This window comes from Manis javanica, chromosome 2 (assembly GCF_040802235.1).
Source record: "Manis javanica isolate MJ-LG chromosome 2, MJ_LKY, whole genome shotgun sequence".
NCBI lineage: Eukaryota > Metazoa > Chordata > Mammalia > Pholidota > Manidae > Manis > Manis javanica.
The window spans coordinates 100,687,389-100,709,694 of NC_133157.1; the positions used below are offsets into that span (position 1 = coordinate 100,687,389).

General features: G+C 33.6%; 1 protein-coding gene across 1 annotated transcript in view; it reads right to left on the reverse strand.

The window, feature by feature from the left end:
- Window positions 1-2,595: 2,595 nt before the first annotated feature.
- The window catches only part of CCDC7 (coiled-coil domain containing 7), a 149,687-nt gene continuing 129,976 nt past the window's right edge, over window positions 2,596-22,306 (reverse strand). The window contains 6 exon segments of the mRNA XM_073218869.1: window positions 2,596-2,724; window positions 5,045-5,082; window positions 9,210-9,431; window positions 12,181-12,246; window positions 20,814-20,868; window positions 21,730-21,815. Coding sequence (XP_073074970.1) covers window positions 2,718-2,724; window positions 5,045-5,082; window positions 9,210-9,431; window positions 12,181-12,246; window positions 20,814-20,868; window positions 21,730-21,815 — 474 coding nt within the window. The 3' untranslated portion in view covers window positions 2,596-2,717.

Sequence of the window (22,306 nt, forward strand, 5' to 3'; positions counted from 1 at the left end):
GCAAGCTGGGTGTGCACAGAGCTCCTTACCAGTTCGGCTAGTGACCTCCCATGTAAAGTGCAAGTCATGAACTCATCTGAAAACTGATTTGAATACAACTGGAATGACCACTTGGTGGCAACTGATCTCCTCAGGCTCGAGGATTATCATAATTTCTGTTATTATCTGTATCATAATTTTGTTGTTATTTGTATATTGTTGTAACCTCTTTTGTGGAATTTGGTTAGTGTTGCAGCTTTCTTGCACAGGGACCTTTGTGGAAGTTTGATAGTGCATAGATTGTTTAAGGTGAGAATCCTTGGAAGGGAAGAGTGTAGAGAAAATGGAAGTTCCATGGCCAGAATTCTCACCTGACCCTGATGTGCTTGCCCACAGCACATGTGCAATGATCACAGGCACATGTTTACACACCTGTGGGCAATGAGTTATTATTGACTCTATTAAAAGTGCTTTGCCCAGTGCTCTGGGGCTGCAAGGTGGCAGAGAGGCCTGGGGGCAGGGACCAGCTTGCTGCAATGCAGACTTGCCCTAAGATGGATGGGATTCTAGTGCTGACCTGCCACCATTAGAATAGAGCTGGGTATAAACCCTTTTACCCCAAGAAAATTCCTTTATCACTTTTCAGTCTCACTGAATCTACAGTGAACTTACCTAGGACTGAAATCCTCAGGCGAGACACCCATTAAGCCTATTTTATTCGCCATCTAAGCCAGCCTCTTTAAAAACAACCTTCACAGTACTTATTTGTCCAGATTTTCCTGGTTGTTTACAACGGGTATGGCTGTCATACCCTCCAAGGGCTCTGTGCATTGGTAGAACTCCAAAGCACCTTGGTATTAGGGAGTAGAGGAAAAGATCATTTCAAAAGAAATAATATGTTCCCCTTCTTTTTTCACCCCTGCTTTGACCTCAGTGCATGGGTGTACACATGATACTCATGTAAAAGATGGACACTGTATTTGCATTAGATGGTTCCTCAAACATCCCCCTCTGGCCCTGCAGGTGACTTATAATGACAAAATGTTAACTTTGAGGTCCTGCTGAGTTTATCAATCCAGAAAATGGCATTCTGGCTCATCTCCAGAGAGGAATAACAGATCTCAGTTTGTCAGATGTGAACGTCTGACCTCGGGAAACAGTTGGATGGAGTTTATCAAAGGAGACGAAGAATAAATTTATTGTTCATAATGCATATTTTGAAAACAGACATTCCAAAACAGTAGAGCTTACAATGTGAATTTATTAGGTTGCTGGTTCTGTACCCTCACCTAACCCAGCTGGGGATCCTACTGACATCCTTCTCCCAGGCAATACTGTGGAAATTGTTACTATGATCAGGACCAGGTGCCAGCCAATGCTAATGGCAAGGCAAACTAATGAGACTCCAAAACCAAGAGCTGGACAGAGGAGAGACAAATCTTTGTTTCTGGGTAGCCCTAGTGGTTCTCTCCCTTCCACTTTTTGGTGGTTTGACAGAGCTGGCTCACCAGGACTGTTCAATGGGAAACAGCTCTCACTAACACCAGCAACATTAGCTACAAAGTGCCTACCCTTCCAGGTACTCCTTGTTTCTAAGAAGGCCATTGCCTCTCTCACTGTAACATGGTTGACTAGATGCTCTCTATCCCTCCTTAATCCCCTATAATTTTGTAAAGTGTTATGTAAGGAGAAAGTCCCTCTCAGGAGCACTTTCCAAGGTGAATCCAGCTTTGCTCAATCCAAGCACACTCCTCCATGGAATAATGATAGCTCAGGAGACATTGTACCCTCTGCTGTTTTAGTTACAAGATTTCTTCTATAAAATCTACCTCATGCCTACAATTTGCATCACTAGTAATATGTTCCTTGCACAACAGGTAACTGAGGAAATCATAAAATCTCCTCTAGAGTTTTTAATGATAAGGTAAATCTCTATTTGTAGAAGTTTATTCTGTAAAATTGAAAAGGAACAAAATATTTCAAGTTTTATTTTATAATTAGATAATCCCTTTTGTTGGTAGATAACACTTCCTTAACTATCCAATCTAAATTATCCTTCCCTATGACTCCCTAACAGAAAAGGAGTTTTATTATCTTCATTTATTATTCTAAAATTATGTTGTTCATTTATTTTTACTTGTGCATTGCCTGCCTTTCCCACTATAATGTAAACACTACAAGAGGCAAGATCTTATTTGTGTTTTTTATCAAGAAAACCCAATGTTCACAAGAGTAGCTGGCATATGAAGGTGACAAAAACATTCACTGAATAAGTTTGGTGAATAAATGAAAGAGTAAATTTAACAGCTAATCATCTAATCTAAGGAGAAAAAATGGACACATTAATACACTTCCTTTGTACAGATGTTTTTGTGCTATATAACAAACTTAATTAGTGTTGGGGGGAAAAGTCTTTAAAAAATGATTTAGAATGAGGTAGGTTGGATGTGTAACTCTTAAAAATAAAATACCAAGAAATAGTTTACATTTTCATTGCAATGCTGTAAAACATTTAAGAAAAGCTAACAATGCGTACAATTATTATCTGTTGTGTTCAATTAAATATTTGCGACTAATCATTCCCTGAGTCAAAATAACACTAGATGTTGTAAAGCACAAAAAAAATGTACTTTATTGTAAGCAATACCACGTGCCTGTTCAGGTGGGATCTCCTTACTTCGCTCCCATTCACTCTCTGAAGGTTTGGGAGACTTTTCCAAAGTATTTCAGAAATTCTATTAGGATCTAAGAAGTAAGCCAAATGAAGTTTTATGAATAATATTGTGCTGTGTTCTTAATAGTTTTAATTTTTATTATATTTAGCAATATTCAATGTTAAGCTGTTAAGGGCAATTCTATAAAACCTATCAAGTTGGAACAACCTATTCCATGTCATATCTCCTGTTATTCTCAGTCAAGAATCAAAAAAAAAAAAAAAAAAAGACTTAACAGCCTTTCCCTGGCATGCTGTGTTGATTCAAAAAACCCTTGCCTCTGCTTCAACTGTTCAGTCCACCTGTATAACACCTTTTCTTCATATTCCCCTGTACAAGACAGTTGGATAACTGTCTTTCTTAAATTAAATGCTATTTTATTCTCAATCCACACTGAAACAACTTTGCCTCCATTTTGATGCAGCTTTTTGGTAACTTTTTATAGATTGCATGTTCTGCATTATATTTTACTCATTTTTGCACATCTTGTCTGCCTTACTGGAATGTTAATACATTGAGGGCAAGGACCACATAGCTGTCATCTTATACTCCTCATAATAATACCTAGCACAGTGCCTTGCCCAGCATGCACACTCATTCTATGTTTGCCTATTTGAACTAAATTGAATTGAAACAAATTGAAATAATCTTCCTCCTGAAGTTAGGGAACATTTTATCTATTAATATTTCTAGAACACCTGAGAGGAATTATGTGATACTCATTTTATGATCTTTCTCTGCTCTTGATGGCCTATATTCCCGTCACCCTCAGTCTGCTGTTTCCCATCCAACCTTTCTTCCATTCTTCCACTCCCGTTTTCACTCTTCCCTGTAACTTTCCAGCAAAGTAGAAAGGGGGCTGTCAGGTACAGTAACTCACAGTCACATGACTGTAACCCCGCTTCAAGATTTTTCCAACAACTCATAGAAAGTAACTGAGATTGCCTTACTGTGTCTTCATAGAGACCTGAGATTATCTTTAAAATACTTTTTCTAGGCCTAGATTTCTATTTTCTGAGGTTCACCAAATGCACAGTCTATCCAATTCATCAGCAGAAACTAAATGTTTAATATTAAAACAACTTACATGAAAAAGTTATCACTTCATGTTCTTCAGAGTGATAAGCAAATTATTGGCTTTCCAGCATTTTCAAAACCTATACTTTACTATGTTTCCACAGAAAAACTATAGTAGTATGCCATGCTCTATCATAATCTTAATATGGATGTAAGTATCACAATTATTTATTCATTTCTATTTCTACACAGTTCATCAGCTGGTTAAATTTCCATTAAAGTTGAAAATAATACTTTTCCTTATACCTTCTCAAATATTCATAATACTGACCATACATATTTATAATGTAAAGGAATGACAAAAAATCTACCCATAATAAGTTTGCAAAGCGACAAATAAATCAACGTCTAATTTTCTCTTGAGATATTAAAAACAAGTACTTTAAAAAACAATCACTACAGACATTAAAAACATAACTTTTCAATCATTACACTTATTGCCTAATTCTCGTTAAATCATTCGGGTCTTTAATCTAGCAATATTAACAACACTAATGAAGCAGAGAAATTATATGTAATTCCTCTATGTAATTCCTCTTTTCTGTATGGCAATCAAAGTCAAAATTTTACATATTAAGCTGTGTATAATCAAGGAATAAGTGCCTAAGGTACACTGAATTTGAATGAGAAATTCAAGTCAATGACTGAAAGGAAACAGTGGCACGGGTTTTTTTCTCAATAGACAACAACCTAACTCTTATTGACAGAATTTACTGCTCCACTAATATATCTGGCTTAGGCTTTCTGTTTCTTGATTGGTTTGTGAATAACTCTGTGACCAATCATAATCTTACTCAGACTCACTAGTGAAAACTGTAAGATTTAATTGGATCAATCAACTCTATGTACATGCATATGCATAGATATAGTGAGCAAAAATGAAAGGCAAAAAATTTTGAGTTGTTTTTATATATTGAGGTCATGCCTCTGAATGATGATAACTAACTTCAAAATAAGGGTCAGTACTTAACTATCTGGAAATGTAATTGCTGTTGTCAAAGGAAAAGAAGTGTGTTTGTATGCTAGACCTGGTCCTTAATTTAAATTTTTCATTTAAAAATTTTTATTTTGACAGCATCTAAAACTATCAATCTTTGATAACATCTAAAATTTCAAGCATTTTCTATTTAAAATTAATTTCAAAGATAAGAATGCAATATTATAAGCAAAGATATAAATCAAGAGTTTATGATACTGAATTTAGAATGACTATTTTTACCATTTAGTTATGGGAATTGATAAATATTAGAATAATAATTTTTTAAATGTTTTACCTTTTTTTAATTGGTCTTCCATTTTGGACAACTGGGATCTGTGATAAAGACAATACTAACTTGAAATGCACCATATATGCATATAAAACATTTACATCACATTATTTAGAAAAATAGTATCCAAGGTCAGTGTTTTTAATATGACAATTTTGTAAGACTAAGGTGTCAAAAGAAGCTAAGAAATTATATTTGGCATAAGAAGAGACATTGTAGGAATAAACTGCTACAAAAATTGTACTTCTAATGAGAACAAAGAGGGCTTTGTACTTACAGTAAATAAAAATTATTTTAAACTGATCTGTTATACAATTATCTAATCTTTTTAATAGTCTTTCTGAACTATACTTTAAATTCTAATATTATACTTACAGGGTGGTACTAATACATAGGATACTAATATGTTATTTATAAATTTTTAAAGGTATATTGAAAATGCTTGCTCAACATATGCCCATTGAGGTATGTGATCAAAACCAGTGACTTCAAGAGGGCGATTTTACTAATAACTTACCTCTTGGGAAGAGGTATAAATGTAGCACAAATGTTGATTCTGGATTTAATCCTAGACCTGACTTTACCTCAGTTTCTTTTACACAGAGATTAGTTGGCTTAGAGATCCCAACCCACCTGTGGCAAAGATTTTTGAAGCTCACCAACTAATTTTCTTTTCTTCTTAGTCTACACTTAGTTTAATATACTAGTCCTCATTTCTAAGTCCCTCCTGTGATTAAATATGATAAATTAAATATGAGAGAAAATGATGTGAGCCATTTCCTCCCTGATCAATCAGAATGACCTGTTTGGTCCTCCGTGTTCTTTTCTGGTAGCCGCATGTCTATACCCAGTGTGACCCAGAGAGCTAAAGGTGAGACAGTAAAGCCTCCATATGCCAGGATACCTGAATGATTTTGCAGAGAAGGCCTCCCTAACACAAACACTGACACTGAACTTCATAGGACTACTACATAAGGAAATAAGTTTCTATTGTATATTAGCCTTTATATATTTTGAGCCTATTTGTGACAAGAGTTAGACTGTATATTAACTAATATACCATCATGAGTTTTCATATGGCCTATGTATATAACTAGAACAGAGCTAAATGATGATGAAATCTGACATTCACACAGTGCTTCACAACATACAAAAGCATTTCATAAACTATCGCATTTTACCCTAATGACATTTTTATAAACTATTATCACCACCCATTAGTTAAAAGTTTTATAGAAAATATTTAGTTCCTGGCACATAAATAATTGGTCTTACCTCTCCCTCTAATTTAAAAAAGATTATTATCCCAATAAACAACTCTAGAAACAAGTACAAAAACAAAAAGGAACTACTTCCTATATATATCATTAAGATGTACACATGACAGACTTTTGGTTTAATATAACTTAGTGTCCAGTAGTAGGAGTTTCAAATATTTTTTCTTTACTCCTTTTAGATTTCTAAGTTTGTATCCTCAGTGGCAGAGTGATAAGCTGGCTTCCCTATGACGCCCAGACCCGAGAGCATTTGGAGCATCCCACCTCGTTTCAGAAAGCTTGCTCTTGATACTAGCAATTTCACAGCTCCACAGCAAACAACACACTGTAGTACTTAGGAGATCTAAGGTTTTATTTTTATATACAAATTTTAAGAGCTATCAGCAAAAAATAAATAAATATATAGTTACAATATATAGGTTAAGATCTTATTAATTATAGGATCAATAAAAGTAAAGAATCCATCTGCCTCACTGATACACAATTATTATTTTTTAAAACATAGATCTTACATGTTATTCCTTAAAATAAGCTCTCAGCAGTTCTTCCTTTTTTGAAAACTGAAGACCAAACTGCTTAATTTCGCATTCAATTCATGAGTTTTCACAATCTCACACCCATCTACTGGTCTTCTAAGACGGCTCCCAGTGACCCCTCTCTCCTGGTTCAGGCCTTCCCCTGCGTGTGGGCTGGCCCTAGTGGTGATTTCTACCTCTCATGAATAGAATATGGCAAAAGTGATGGGATATCACTTCTGAGATTAAGTTCCAGCTCTCCCTCTCCCTCCCAACCTTCCCCTCTCCCTGTTTCTGCCCTTGCTTCCATGGCATAAGAAGCGTGAGAGGTAAGGAACTAATGCCTCCAGCCAACAGCTAGTGAACACCTGCGGCCTAACAAGAGTTACACGAGTGTGTAAGTGAGCTGGGAAGTACATCCTCTTCCAGTTGGGTCTTGAGATAAATGGTCATAGCCAACTCTGACACAAAGATTCCTTGAAAACTCAATTTTACCACTTTACTGTCCAGTTCCAGTTTTTCTTTCACATTTACAGTGCTGTGACTTCAATAGCATCCAGTTCATCACTGGACCCCCAGAACAGTCTCCCAGCACCCTACATGTGCATTTTTGAAGTCTTTGTCTTCATTCCTGACTGATTGATTGGGGATCCACTGGTGAGTCCTACTCTTAAACCATTGCTCCAAACGTGGTCCACTGAGGCTGATAGAGACGGATTTTGATTCTTAATATTCTAAGTATACTCCAGACTGTGACTAGAGTCCCAGATAAACAAAGGCTAGCTTAGAGTCCTAGGCTTTTCTTTTTTGTAAGTTTGTAAGAAGCTGGGCTAGAGTCCCCAGCAAACAGAAGCTGGATTAGAGTCCCAGGCTTCTCTTTAAAAGGCTAATCTCTGTACAGAACAGAAGCTATGTTAGAGTCCAAAGTTTTCTGTTTAAATGTACCATTAGTTAAGGACATGAGAGCTACTCAATTGGCTGAAAACCCCCTTCCTTAACCCCTGCTAAATATATGCTCCACCAACTCTATCTGCTTCCTTTCTTGTTTCATTGAAGCATTATTTCACTAAAGATAACTTGGAACTTCACTGGCCTTTTTGGAAAATTTCAAATCTCTCCAAAAAAGGAAAAGATGTATTTCTATCATAAAGGACAGCTTTTTTTGGATTTAGGGAAAAATACTGGGAAAAAAAATACTCAACTATTAACAAAGTGAGGGTTCAAATGCAGCCTTACAGACAAGCAAAGAAAATACCTCAAACATGATTTTGGAGCCAAAAAGAACTGGATTTAAAGTCTAACTCAACATTACTAGATGTTATGTTGCATAGTTTATTTAATTTTTTTAATTCTCAGTTTCATCTTCAAAATGGGGGTGCTAATAGCTATCTTACAGTGTTTTGTAACTGTAAAACACATCTTAAATTGTGCAGCTTCCCTTTATCTTTGTCTTAAAGCAGCTCATATGTAAATCTGCATTTCTAGAAATATTTTTTTATTTAATTATATTAAATATTTTATATTAAATTCAGTGCAAAAAACCCCTCATAACCTTAATAATTTCTCTTTCCCTTTGAGCAGCTTTCTTCATTATTTATCTTTCCAGACATAAATTGAGGTGGTTCACAATTGAAATTATACACAAAAAGAAAAGATTGAAATAAGCATGAAATACTATGTGATAATTTCATAGTCTCTTTAAAAAGGTAGAATATTGGGCCTGTAGTTCAATTTTACCCAATTTATTACTTTACCATTTGTTAGTTTTGCTCTATTATCTCTAATACACAGAAATTCTCAGTCTGAAAACAAGAGGGAAGGACACTAAAGAATATATAATACTATTACAGATATGAGGGACCTAACATAGCTATACTGCTAGAACAAGGACAAGCACAATTATATTCTTGAACTCTTCATTACTCATCAATACAGCTGCTGGTTTGTGGACTGCTTTTCTCTTCTAAGGTATAAATAAATGAACAAGTCTGATAACATTCAAGAAAGAGCTTCTGAACCTACTGCATAATAGAAATAAAAATAAATTCTCTTTCAAGAGTTTTTTTCCCCACAGTATGGCATTTATATTTAGTTTTATTAACTTATAGCAAAATATCCTTAGTCTTTGAACTAATTTTTCTGGCTTTCAAATCTCAGGTGCTTAAATGATCATTCAAAATTAATACGTATTTAATTTATAGACTCATATTCTAGTTACTAATGAATTGCTACACTCAAGAAGGTAAAAGGCAAAAAGTCCAAGCAGGAAAAAAAGTCCATAGCAAACTTTTTAAATAATATATACAAGCAAAGTAAGTAATAATATAAAAGATTAACTCCTTATGGCACATTTTATTTTCTGTTTGGTTATTTCCTTACCTGTGGATGTTCTTGGATTTTTTCATTTATCTTCTGTCCACCTGAATCTTTAACCAGTGATTCTGTTTCTTTCTTCAATGATACATGTTTCAAATCTTCAAGTTTGCCTCTTATTTCACTTGTACCCATTTCCGTTGTTGTCTTGGTCTTCCCCTCACTTTTAATTAACTCCCTCCCTAGGCCTAGGAAAGAGTCAAATTGATGCTTAGCTCTTTCAGCTTCCTGTTATTTAAAAAGTAACCATTTATAAACATTATTTGCATAACATTTTCCTGCCAATATTACAACTTTCAGGAATCTGCATATATTCATGCCCACATTACTTCTCAAATTTATTTTTACTGAGTTAGAGGAAGCTAAGTTAAACTATTGGTATAACCCATAGTTTAACAGATCCACAATTAAAATTCAAAACTATGAAAAAATCTCTTCTACTTCAAGGGCTATTTTTATATCCCAGGTGGGTCTCCTACTTGTTACTTTTTTAAGGCTCTCATTATTATAGAGACACAATACATGCTAATAGAAGATATACACTATAAAAAGTGATAGAATGTAACCAGAATAATTAATATCTATAATATCAAATAATAAAATGTGGAAAATAATTTCTTCTAGAAGGAATTTTCTTTAAAATGCAACTTTTAATAATTTTTATTTAGTTATACAAGTAATGAAAGTTATTTAAATGAAAAAGTATATAGATTTATGAAAATTAAGTTCACAAGTAATGTCACCACCAATACTATTAACATTTTATGTATATCTTTTGAAATTATTTCTATATATAACTAGTGCATATATGTATATGTATTTTTAATTTTTTTACCTAGATTGGATCTATACTTACATAATACACTCTTTCCATTAAATAATGTTATAGATATGTTTCCATGACAATAAATATACATCAAAACCATAACAAAAGTACATTTCATAATGCACAGTTAACCCTCAAACAATGTGGGGAGAGATGGTTTAGGAGCACCAAATCCTGCTCCTCATGCAGAAGAAAATCTGCATATAACTTTGGACTCCCCCAGAATTTAACTACTAATAGCCTATTGTTGACTAGAAGCCTTGCTGATAATATAGTCAAGTAACCCATATTTTGTATATTATGTGTTATATACTGTATTTTTACAATAAAGTAAGCTAGAAAAAAGAAAATGCTTTTCTCAAATTGTCAAAAATCTCCAAAAAATTTCTAATATGTTTATTGAAAAAATCCCTGTATAAGTGTACCCGTGCAGTTCAAACCCATGTTGTTCAAGGGTCAACTGTATTTATTTAGCAAATTTCATACCAATGGACATGTTGGTAATTTAAAAACTTTTTCTATTAAAAAATTTTATATTTACATGCTTCTACAAAATCTCTGTGCACCTTTTTCTCCTTTACAATAGATTTTTAAAAGTGTAATGGTTCAGTGAAAGGGCTATGTCTTTCCAAGACTTCTGTCATACATTTTTTCCAGAAAAACATTTATTCATACTGATATTAGAAATATGTGAAAGATTGCTCACTTAAGCATACACAAATGTTAGATATTTCTGTTCCTTAATTTTTTACCACAATAGGAGGTAAAACTAAATCTATCCCACTGTTATTTTAAATTTCATTTATTTGATAGCTAGTAAGAATAAATATATTTATAAGTACTTATTGGTCATGTGTATCTTTAAATTATGACTTGCTTGTTTGCTTTCTTTTGTCTATTTTGGGGGAGGGCTATTCCTATTTCTGGTGAATTTGTAAAAGATCTTCATATAAAACATTTTATGAAGATTTTCCATTTATCTTTTATCTCATGGTTTTTTTACCATAAAAGTTTTAAATTTATAGATAGCCAAATATATTAACATATTCCCTTGTGACATGACTTAAAAGCCTTGCTCTAGCTAAAACCATCTGTTATCCAGTGTTTCTTTTAATTTCTTCATAGTTCATTCATCATTCTCAGATCTTAAATCAGTCTGCAACTTATTCTAGAGTGTATTATATGAATCAGAGTCCTGACCATTTTCTCATAAGTATACTTTTTGTGACTATTTCATACTTCCGTGAAAAAGTTTTAATAAGTAAAACCATAAATTTTAATTATTATATTCATTCAAATATGTTTCTGGACTTTTCACTCAGTACCAAAACCATACCCACTTTGCTTTAGTTATTGTAGTTTTAATTACACACTGATTTTTGGATAAGCAAATCTTCCTTAATTATTCTTTTGTATAATTATCAGTTTATCTCAATAAATCCTATAATAATTCTTTTAAGCTCAAAATTATTCCATTTATGTCTAGAAATAAATTGTCTTAGGTTTGCATATAAATTTGGAGACAATAGAAATTGAAATATTTTATAATATCATGGCTTGAAAACCAAAAACATAAATTTCTATTTCTTCACTGTTCATCTATATCCCTGAGTACAGTATCTTTTTCTTCATATAAAACTGTATTTTTCTTAAATATGCTATCCTAATATTAAGAATATAATTTTTTCTATCATGTTTTCTAAATGGTTGTTTCTGATAAAAAGGAAAACTGCTTTTTTTGCTATTTTTTTTATACCTACATTGTCCCCAGCTACATTTCTGAACTATATCATTAATAAATTTGGGTATTATCTCACATTTTTCAGAAAGATAATATATAAATAATTATACTTTTGCCTGCCACTTATAAAAATGCTTGTAGCTTATTTCAATTCCTGTTTTATCATTTAGCAAGAATTTGAAAAAGAGCAGTATGACTCAACATCATAGTTTGATTTTAATTGAAATGGTTGCAGTATTTTACTTTTACATACAATACTGTCTCAGTTTGCAATAGATTTCTTTTGCTTGATTAAGCAAGTTTACTCTTCTTTCTAGGTTACTCTTTCAGATAAAAATGAATGTTAAATTGTATTAATCTATTCCTGTGACAGAAAATGAGTATGCTTTTCAGAACTTGATATCCTTTACCTGTAAAGCTTGTTTCAGTTGTTCCTGAAGGACTTTGTTCTCAATTTCCAGAGCACCTGTTACTTTCTAAGATGTAATGTGAGAGGAAAAAAGTATTCATTTGGTATTTTGTTTTTATTAATTTACTGTTACAACTATCACCTTTCCAAAATCTGTAGATACCCAAAATAAATGATTTGAACATACTCATTTACTGCACACCTCTTGGGTATAATAATGGATAATTTCTGTAGCTATAGCTTCCTATTGATTTTCTAGAGGCAAATTCACCTTGAATCTTGCAAATTATAACTACAGTAAATTAAACATTTCATTTTTCATTTTCTCTAGGACAAAAATACATTAAAATACAAACATTTCAAATGTTATAAGAAGAAACAACTCTACTTTTAACACAAAATAAACAGCTCTGACTTTGTGAGAATTAACAGATTCAGTTACACATGAAAGTCTCAATAATTCTCCATCAGATGGAAGACAGTGTGAGAACCATACCTAAAGTCCCTAGTTCTGCTTCTCATGTTGCAGTGCAAGTTTCTACTGGACAAACCCTGCCACACATAACAACCACAAACTCTGAAGAAAACACAAATATCAACACTGGAGTGAGTAGATTATTGAGAAAAGGTGACATTTAAAGAAGGGGAGAGTCCTAAGTAAGATTCTTGTTTCCTAGCCTCTAGTCTGAGCATAAGCCCTATCTGAGCCAGGCAAGGCACCTGAGGGTAGGGGGAAGGTTAGGGGGAAGTCACACAAAACAGAGAACTAGAAAGAAGGAGCCCCAAACTCTTCATATAAACTCTGTCCAAATCTCCCCCGATCCCTGAACTACATATGCAAAAGGATACTCAGCAGCCTAGGAAAAGATAAAAGAACTGAAATGCAATTTGACCTGCTGCCCAAATACAGAATTTTCATTTTGCATCCAATCATGTTTACTATATATTAAAACAAAAGAAAAAAAGACAAAAAAGTACCAATCATCAGAATATAGCAGAGTCCTAAGTTTCAACAACATGACATTCCCAAAATCCAGGATACAATTTAGAATTACTTGACATTTGAAGAAACAGGAAAATGAGACTTACTCTTAAGATAAAAAACAATCTACAGGGAGTAATCCCAACATAGTCTAGATTTTAGAATTGGTGTACAAGAATTTTAAAGTAACTACTGTAATACAAAACAAAGGAAAACATGTTCATAATAAATGAAATTATGGAGGTCTCAGAGAAATACAAACTACAAAAACTGGCAAACTAGAAATTGTAGCACAGATAAACATATCTGAATTTGAAAATGTAATGGATGAACACAGGAGCAGATTGTATATGATGATGAATATGACAATGGAAGTAGAAAATATCTATCTAAACAAAAGAGAACACAGATTTCTTTTTTTACAGTGTCCCTACTCCATACTTAACTCATTTAGTTTCTTTTTTTTATTGAAGTATGTTGACATACAATCTTATATTAGTTTCAAATATACAACACAGTGGTTCAACAGTCACCCACATTATTAAATCCCCACCCCAATTTGTGCAGTTACTATCTATCAACATAAGAAAATGTTACAGAATCATTGGCTATATTCTTCATGCTATACTACCATTCCCATGACCAACTTATATTGTGACTGAGATTTTGTGCCTCCTTACCCCCTTCACCTTCCCCACTAACTCAACCCAATCCCTCCCCCATGGTAACAGTCACTTCTCAGTGTCTGTAAGTCGACTGCTGTTCATTCTTTTGTTAAACACAGTTTTTCTCTTAAATCACACAGAAATAAATGATGATTGAATGACTGGTGCTTGTGAGGAAAAAAAAAATTGAAAGCCAAAAAAAAAAATGGAGAAATATCTTTGAAGTGTAGAGAAAATGTTCCTTTTCTGAAACACAGTTATTTTAAGAAACAAAAGAAAGCTTTAAAACTACATTTATATTCTCATTGAAATTTGAGAGATCATGGCATCTATTAAAAACAGAGGCAGCAGAAGCAGCCACAACTAACATTATACTCAATGATGAAAAGCTGAAAGATTTTCCTATAAGGTCAGGAAAAAGACAAGGATGTCCATTCTCACCACTTTTATTCATCAAAGTACTGGAGGTCCTAGCCATGGCAATCACACAAGATAAAGAGATAAATGGCATCCAAATTGGTAAGGAAGAAGTAAAACTGTCACTATTTGCAGATGACATGCTATTATACATAGTAAACCCTAAAGACACCAGCAAAAAATTATTAGAGCTAATAACTGGATTAAGCAAAGTTGCAGGATACAAAGTTAATACCCAGAAATCTATCCTATATACTAACAACAAACTAGCCAAAAGAGAAATCAGGGAAGCAATTCCATTTAAAAGTACATCAAAAAGCATAAAGTACCTAGGAATAAACTAACCAAGGAGGTGAAAGACATGTACTCTGTAAACAATGAGACACTCATAAGAGAAATTAAAGAAGACACAAATAAATGGAAATATATTCCATGCTCGTAGATAAGAAGAAATAATATTGTCAAAATGGCCATCCTGCCCAAAGCAACTGACTTATCAATTGGCCCACAGATTCAGTGCAATCCCTATCAAAATATCAACAACATTTTTCAATGAACCAGAGCAAATAATCTTAAAATACATGTGGAACCAAAAAAGACTCCAAATAGCCAAAGCAATCCTGAGAAAGAATAACAAAGCTGGGGGATTACACTCCCTGACTTTAACCTATGCTACAAAGCTACAATAATCAAAACAATTTGGTACTGGCACAAGAACAGACCCATAGATCAATGGAACAGAATAGAGAGCCCCGATATAAATCTACACATATATGGCCTAATTAATATACAATAAAGGAACCATGAATATACAATGGGGAAAAGACAGTTTCTTCAATAAGTGGCATTGGGAAAACTGGACAGCTACATGTGAGAGAATGAAACTGGATCACTGTCTTAACTCCATACACAAAAGTAAACTTGAAATGAATTAAAGACTTAAATGTTAAGATATGACACCATAAATCTCTTAGAAGAAAATATAGGCAAAATCTCTACAGGCAAAAGAAACAAAATCAGAAGTGAACAAGTGGGACTACACCAAATAAAAAGCTTCTATACAGCAAAGGATACCATCAGCAGAACAAAAAAGTCATCCTACAGTATGGGAGAATATATTTGTAAACAATTTATCTAATAAGGGGTTATCCAAAATATATAAATGATTCATACACCTCAATATCAAAAAAAAAAAGAAAAGAACCTGATTAAAAAATGGGAAGAAGACCAAACTGAACAATCCAAAGACGTATCTTTACTAAAGCAGAACTAAAGGGACAGAAAATAACTAGAAAGAGCATTAGAACTGTGATGGAATCTCTGACAGATGCAATTAGAGCCATAAATTAGGTTCTCCTGATTTTTTATAAAACATGATTTTTTAACTTAAAAATTCAAGAAGTAAAAAGGAGAAAGTCTTCTAAAAATCTATTTTAAAATATTGTAAAGTAAATGGAAGAAGTATCTCATAGCACAGAACATAAAATAGAAGCCAAGACTGAAAAATAGAAACGTAAAGAATAGATCTAGGATCAAATTATTAGTTCCAGAGGGATAAAAGGAAGAAGAAAGATAAATAATAATGAGAGAATTAGGAAAACAAAACTTTTTTGAGCTAAATAAAAAGATTTAAGACCTGGTAAAATTTCTAAACTTCAATGAGAAATGAGAAAAAGAAGAGACTGGGTTCTAGATAACATCAAGCTACCATATCCACCTAAAACCATCTACCAAAACTTTCCATGAGAGAAAAATAATATTCCATCTTGCTTAAGCCATTAAATTATGTGGGGTCTCTTCATATGTAGCCTAGACTTATTTTCTAACTAAGATATAACAAGTAAATCTAAATTTAATTGAATTTTATAAAGAGAGAAGACAGGGAAAGAAAGAAAAGGAAAGAGAATATATACAAAAAGCCATAAATTCTTTGCAGTAGCTCCTTCAAAAGGTGCAGTCTATTTCCTTATTCCTTGAAAATGAGCTGGCCTGTGTCACTTTTACAATATGCAGATAGCACTGTCTGAGGTCTGAGCTTAGGTCTCAAAAAGTCTTCCAGCTTTGTTTTACTCTCTTGCCACTGAGAATCCTTCTGTAAACTCCCCAGGATGAGGCTAGAAATAGGTACCATCTATCCTAGATGTCACTGTTGGGATCTCATACACAGTGAATAAAGCTATCTCACACCACCCAGCTCAAGTCAGTCCTGCACTGAGAGAACACCTCAATAGTCACTAAGAGAAATAATGACTATCTTCTGTTTTAAATCACTAAGTTCTGGAATAATTTGTTATTTTATGAAAAGTTAACTGGCATACCTGGCAATAGAAAATGTGCATTATTTTATGTCACAAGAACATTTACAAAATTGTATATTGGTTAGACTATTTCCATAATTGGCTGCCAACAATGTCCCCCACTCTATGCCACTCCTCTCCTTGAATAGCCTTACAGAATGTAGGAAAAAAACTTTAAGGACCTCCAATCCCACTCTTTAACCAACTTTACTGTTTTGGTTTTGCCTGCTTGAGTCTCAGTCACCATGTAAACAAGGTTGGACTAAACTAGTGAATGAAGGACACCAGACGTGAGAAAACCTATCTTGGACATGCCCAACTGCTGCTGAGCTCCCAGCTGAATGCAGTCATGTAAGTGACCTTAGTCAGCTTGATATCAGACAGATACTGCCTAGCAGAGTGCAGCAAGTCCATGAATTGTGAGAACTAATAAATCATTATTGTTTTAAGCCACTAAATTTTGGTGTAGTTTGATAAAAAGCAATACAAATATTTGGAGGTGGGATGGTACAACAACAAAAACTTTAAAGAAAACTCCGGGAAGACAAGTAGGGACTCTGTGGCATCTCACTACCTTGATGGACAGTGACTGTAATGGGATGTGAGGGGAACTTAATAATAAGGGTGAATGTAGTAACCACTTTGTTTTTCATGTGAAACCTACATAAGACTCTATGTCAATGATATCTTAATAAAAAATCTTTTAAAAAATAAAAAAAACTGGCTCCAAGTGGCTGCAATGGGGTGTGGGGTGATAATATGGTTGAATGTAGTAACCACAATATTACTAATGTGAAACCTTCATCCTTTGTAAAAGTGTATATCAATGATACCTTAATTTTAGAAAAAAAACAAACTCTGGTAAGCAGAAACTGGAAGGGTAGTAAATAGACTACTCATGGAGACCAGAAAAGTAGCAAGAAGGTTATAGGTAAAGACTGGAGGAATTGTGGCAATCGGGTAGTGGGGGCTATAAAAGGCAATGAGGCTAGAAAATTAATTTTGGAGGCCGGAAAAGCAGGGAGGGGCTCTGTTATGCAGTGACAGAACAATTATAACACTCGGGCTAGGAGAAACTTGCTATGTTAAAAACATACCTAATAAACTTGTGGATCTGGCTTAGGAAATTTCCAATCAGAATGCTAAATGTACTGTTTGGCTTATATTAGTGATACACAGTAACGTATTGCAAGAAGAGAAATAAGCTAAAGAAAAAACAGATCAATTTTAAAGCAGAAATTAGAAAACACAGAGAAAGTCCAAGACAGAATCTCAAGCCTGAAAAAATCTTCTCAAAGAAATTACTTTAGGGCAAAAGATGAAAGCCATGGTACTGACAAAATATAGACTGAGTCAAATCTAGGGTATGCCTTTAAGATCCTTTGTTAAAACCTCAGAAAGACTGAACTACTCTTCATGGATTCTCTTAATTAGACAGAAGAGCTTTAATAATCTTGAGAGTATTTTCCTGCAGAAGGCTAACATACCTTAAATAAAAAGAGGTCTACCTCAGAAAGAATTATGAATGTGGGTTAAGAGTAAAAGAATGAACCACAATAAAATTAACAGAAAAAAGTTTTTAAGAAAACATCACCATATTAGACTTAAAAGGTCAAAGACATTTCAAAATGAAAAGATATCTCTAGGTCCCATATTTTCTATGAGCAGAAAGCAAGCTGAGAGAGCTATTCAGCTGCAAACATGGGCTATTTCTTATGAAAGAGAAATGATGATTCAGAGAGTAGAACTAAAGTACCATAATGCAAAGTAATTAGGAAACCATTACCAAGCAGCAAAACTAGACCCTAATCAAGGTACGTCCCCTTACCTAAGAGCCAGGAGCACTGGTGACATGTGTCTAGCTGGATTTCCAAATTGCTCTGACTACATGCCTTCTGTTTTCCCCCTTTTCAAATAATAGTGTCTATTTCAGTTACCTATCCTTTCCTCAGAAATAGACATTAGGTATGTGTTGGAGGGGTAAGGTAGAGATAACTTGCCTTTTTAAGTAACAGATTTCCAGATCAAGAGGAGCTGTGTCAAGAAGTTTCATCTATATCTAGACCTGGTACAAATGTTAAGATCCTAGACTTCAAGATAAAACTAGAAGACAATGAGACTTAGAAGGAAGGGATGAGTACACTTAGCATGTGGGATAAATATTAACATACAGCCAGAGGGAAGGCAACTGTAGATGGTTTCCAAAAATGATAATCTATAATTTGTCCCAAACTTATATGCATAATACCACTTCTTGCATCAAGAGGTGGAGCCTATTTTCCTCCTCTTTGAGTCTAGGCTGAGCCCAACCAGTAAAATGTGCTGGAAATTATTATCTAAGGCTTCTGAGCCCAGGTCTTCTGAAGCCTTGCAACTTCTACTTTTGGCCTATTGGATTCTAGTTGCCATGTAAAGATGCTTGTGCTTAGCTACTGAATGATGAGCAATACCTGAGAGAGAAAGATTCAGCCCATAGCCATTCCAACTACCTCCAGACATTTGAGAAAACCATCTTGAATGAATCCACATGAGTGACCCCCACTGAAACAACATGGACCCACAGAATCATTCCACTGGGCCGAGGCAACCCAAAAACCAATGAGAAATAATTAATTATAGATGTATTAAAACTTTAAATGTTGGTGTAGTTTGTTATAGAATAGAAAACTAAAACAAAAATATATGCTTGACCACAAAGAAAACTTTTTTAAACTGCTGAAAAGGAGAGACTTTTTATGTCATATTTTCTGATGCCAGTGACATTAAAAAGTAAATCAAAAATACAACCTTCCAAAGCTGACCCAGGATGAAACAGAAATTCTAAAGAGACCAATTACCAGCAAAGATATTGAACTGGTAATCAAAAAACTACCTAAGAACAAAACCCCTGGACCAGATGGCTTCACTGCTGAATTTTATCAAACATTTAGTGAAGACCTAATACCTATCCTCCCTAAAGTCTTCCAAAAAGTAGAAAAGGAAGGAATACTCCCAAACACATTCTACGAGGCCAACATCACTCTAATACCAAAACCAGGCAAAGACACCATAAAAAAAGAAAATTACAGACCAATATACCTGATGAACATGGACACAAAAATACTCAAAAAAATTTTAGCAAACCGAATTCAAAAACACATCAAAAATATCGTTCATCATGATCAACTGGGATTCATCCCAAGGATGCAAGGATGGTACAACATTCGAAAATCCATCAACATCATCCACTACATCAAAAAAAGGACAGAAACCACATGATGATCTCCATAGATGCTGAAAAAGCATTTGACAAAGTTCAACATCCATTCATGACAAAAACTCTCAACAAAATGGGTATAGAGGGAAACTACCTCAACATAATAAAGACCATATATGAAAAACCCATGGCCAACATTTACTTAACAACAAGAAGCTGAAAGCTTTTCCTTTAAGATTGTGAACAAGACAAGGATGCCCACTCTCCCCACTTTTATTCAACATAGTTCTGGAGGTCCTAGCCACGGTAATAAGACAACACAAAGAAACACAAGGCATCCAGATTAGCAAGGAAGAAGTCAAACTGCCCCTGTTTGCAGATAACAATATTGTACATAAAAAACCTTAAAGAACCCACTCCAAAACTACTAGATCTAATATCTGAATTCAGCAAAGTTGTGGGATACAAAATTAATACACAGAAATCTGTGGCATTCCTATACACTAACGATGAACTAGCAGAAAGAGAAATCAGGAAAACAATTCCATTCATAATTGCATCAAAAAGAATAAAATACTTAGGAACAAATCTAACCAAGGAAGTGAAAGACCTATACTCTGAAAACTATGGGACATTCTTAAAAGAAATTAAACAGGACACTAATAAATGGAAATTCATCCCATGCTCTTGGCTAGGAAGAATTAATATTGTCAAATGGCCATCCTACCTAAAGCAAAATACAGATTCAATGCAATCCCTATCAAAATACCTACAGCATTCTTCAACGAACTAGAGCAAATAGTTCTAAAATTCATATGGAACCACAAAAGACCCCGAATAGCCAAAGCAATCCTGAGAAGGAAGAATAAAGCAGGAGGAATTTTGCTCCCTGACTTCAAGCTCTACTACAAAGCCACAGTAATCAAGACAATTTGGTACTGGCACAAGAACAGACCCATAGACCAGTGGAACAGACTAGAGAGTCCAGATATAAACCCAAGCATATATGGTCAATTAATATATGATAAATGAACCATGGATATACAATGTGGAAATGACAGAGTGTGTGTGTGTTACCTTGCATTGAAGCAAATCTTCTTTGATTTTATGCTTTTTGACTAGAGACTTTTTCCTGTAATTAAAAATGTTTAAAAATATATCTGATATTTTAAATTGCATGACTACTTTGCTTTCTTAAGAAGAAGTTAAACCATTTTAAAGAAAATAATTTTTTCAAAAGATACTTGTTTTTTTTAAAGTCATAAAATCCAAATAGGTTAAATTACAAATGATTGGATAACATTTCTCAAGCTAACTTCTTACTGGTATGGTTAAAATATGGAAAGATGAGATAGGGCAAAGTACATTGGTCATTTTTTCTTCTCTAATCAAAGGTCAAGATCATTTGTCCAGTGAATTTCTTACCAGAATTTGTGGAACTTTATAAAGATTGAATTCATAGTTTCCTTTGTAAACTATGTATTCATTTTAGGGTTTGACCAAATAAATTCAAAATGCAAAAATTATTTAATATTATTAAAGAAAATAAGGCTGCAATAATCTACATACCTAAAAAATAGATACTTGTTTTTATAAAATAAGTACAATCTACAAGTACAGCAAAGAAGAGAAAAAAAAAACAAGAACTACCCAGACTGGGGCATTAATATAAAAATTACAAATATTAGCTAGACCACCAAGGAAACAAGGTAAATTCTTTTTCTCTAAAATTATTTACAAATTGAATTCTGTTTACCTATTACTGAATATCTTGTGGTTCATTATCTTCTAAGCTGCTTTGAGTTCCTTTGTCCTTCCCTCTCAGCTTTCTCCCACAATCATATCCCAGTCTACTTATAAAATTATATATTAGCTTTTGTTATTTTTTTTAGGAACCTGTTAATGAGTTATGTTTATATTACCTCAAATTGCTTATATAAAAGGAAAACATAAATTAACAAGAAAAATGTATTAATATATTTTTAGGTCTTACTCTTCTGAATCCTCAGTTTTTCCTTTGGCCTTTTTCTTCTCCATTTTTACACTTTTCTTCGTTCGATCACTTGTAAATTTTGTTTTCTGTGTAGTTTTATAGAAGCCAGAAATAAAAGTTGAAAGAATAAATCATAGGGAAATGCATGATACTATACATTACTAAGATTTTCATTTTACTTTGAGAAAATCACTATACTATGTGTCAAGGAAAATTATCTAAGAAGCAGCAAAACAAAATTAATGATCAGCCAGAATATTTGATATAGTACTTTACCAAGTGTAAGTTGTTTATAAGCTAATACCTATCAAAAATAAATTCCTTTAACAAATTATAGCCAGTTCTGCTATAATATAGTACATACCTTCCTGAAAATCACATTGCTGAGAAAAATAATGCAATAAAAACTGCAGGATATATGAGGGATATGGTGCTAAGTGCACAGCATGCAAAAACATTGTCAATGACATGTTGAATAAATAGAAACCTAATAAAAATATTAGTCCAGTTTTACACAGTTAAATAATTTAAGAAATACATACTTTAATAAATATATTTCTTTATCTTGAAAAAGACA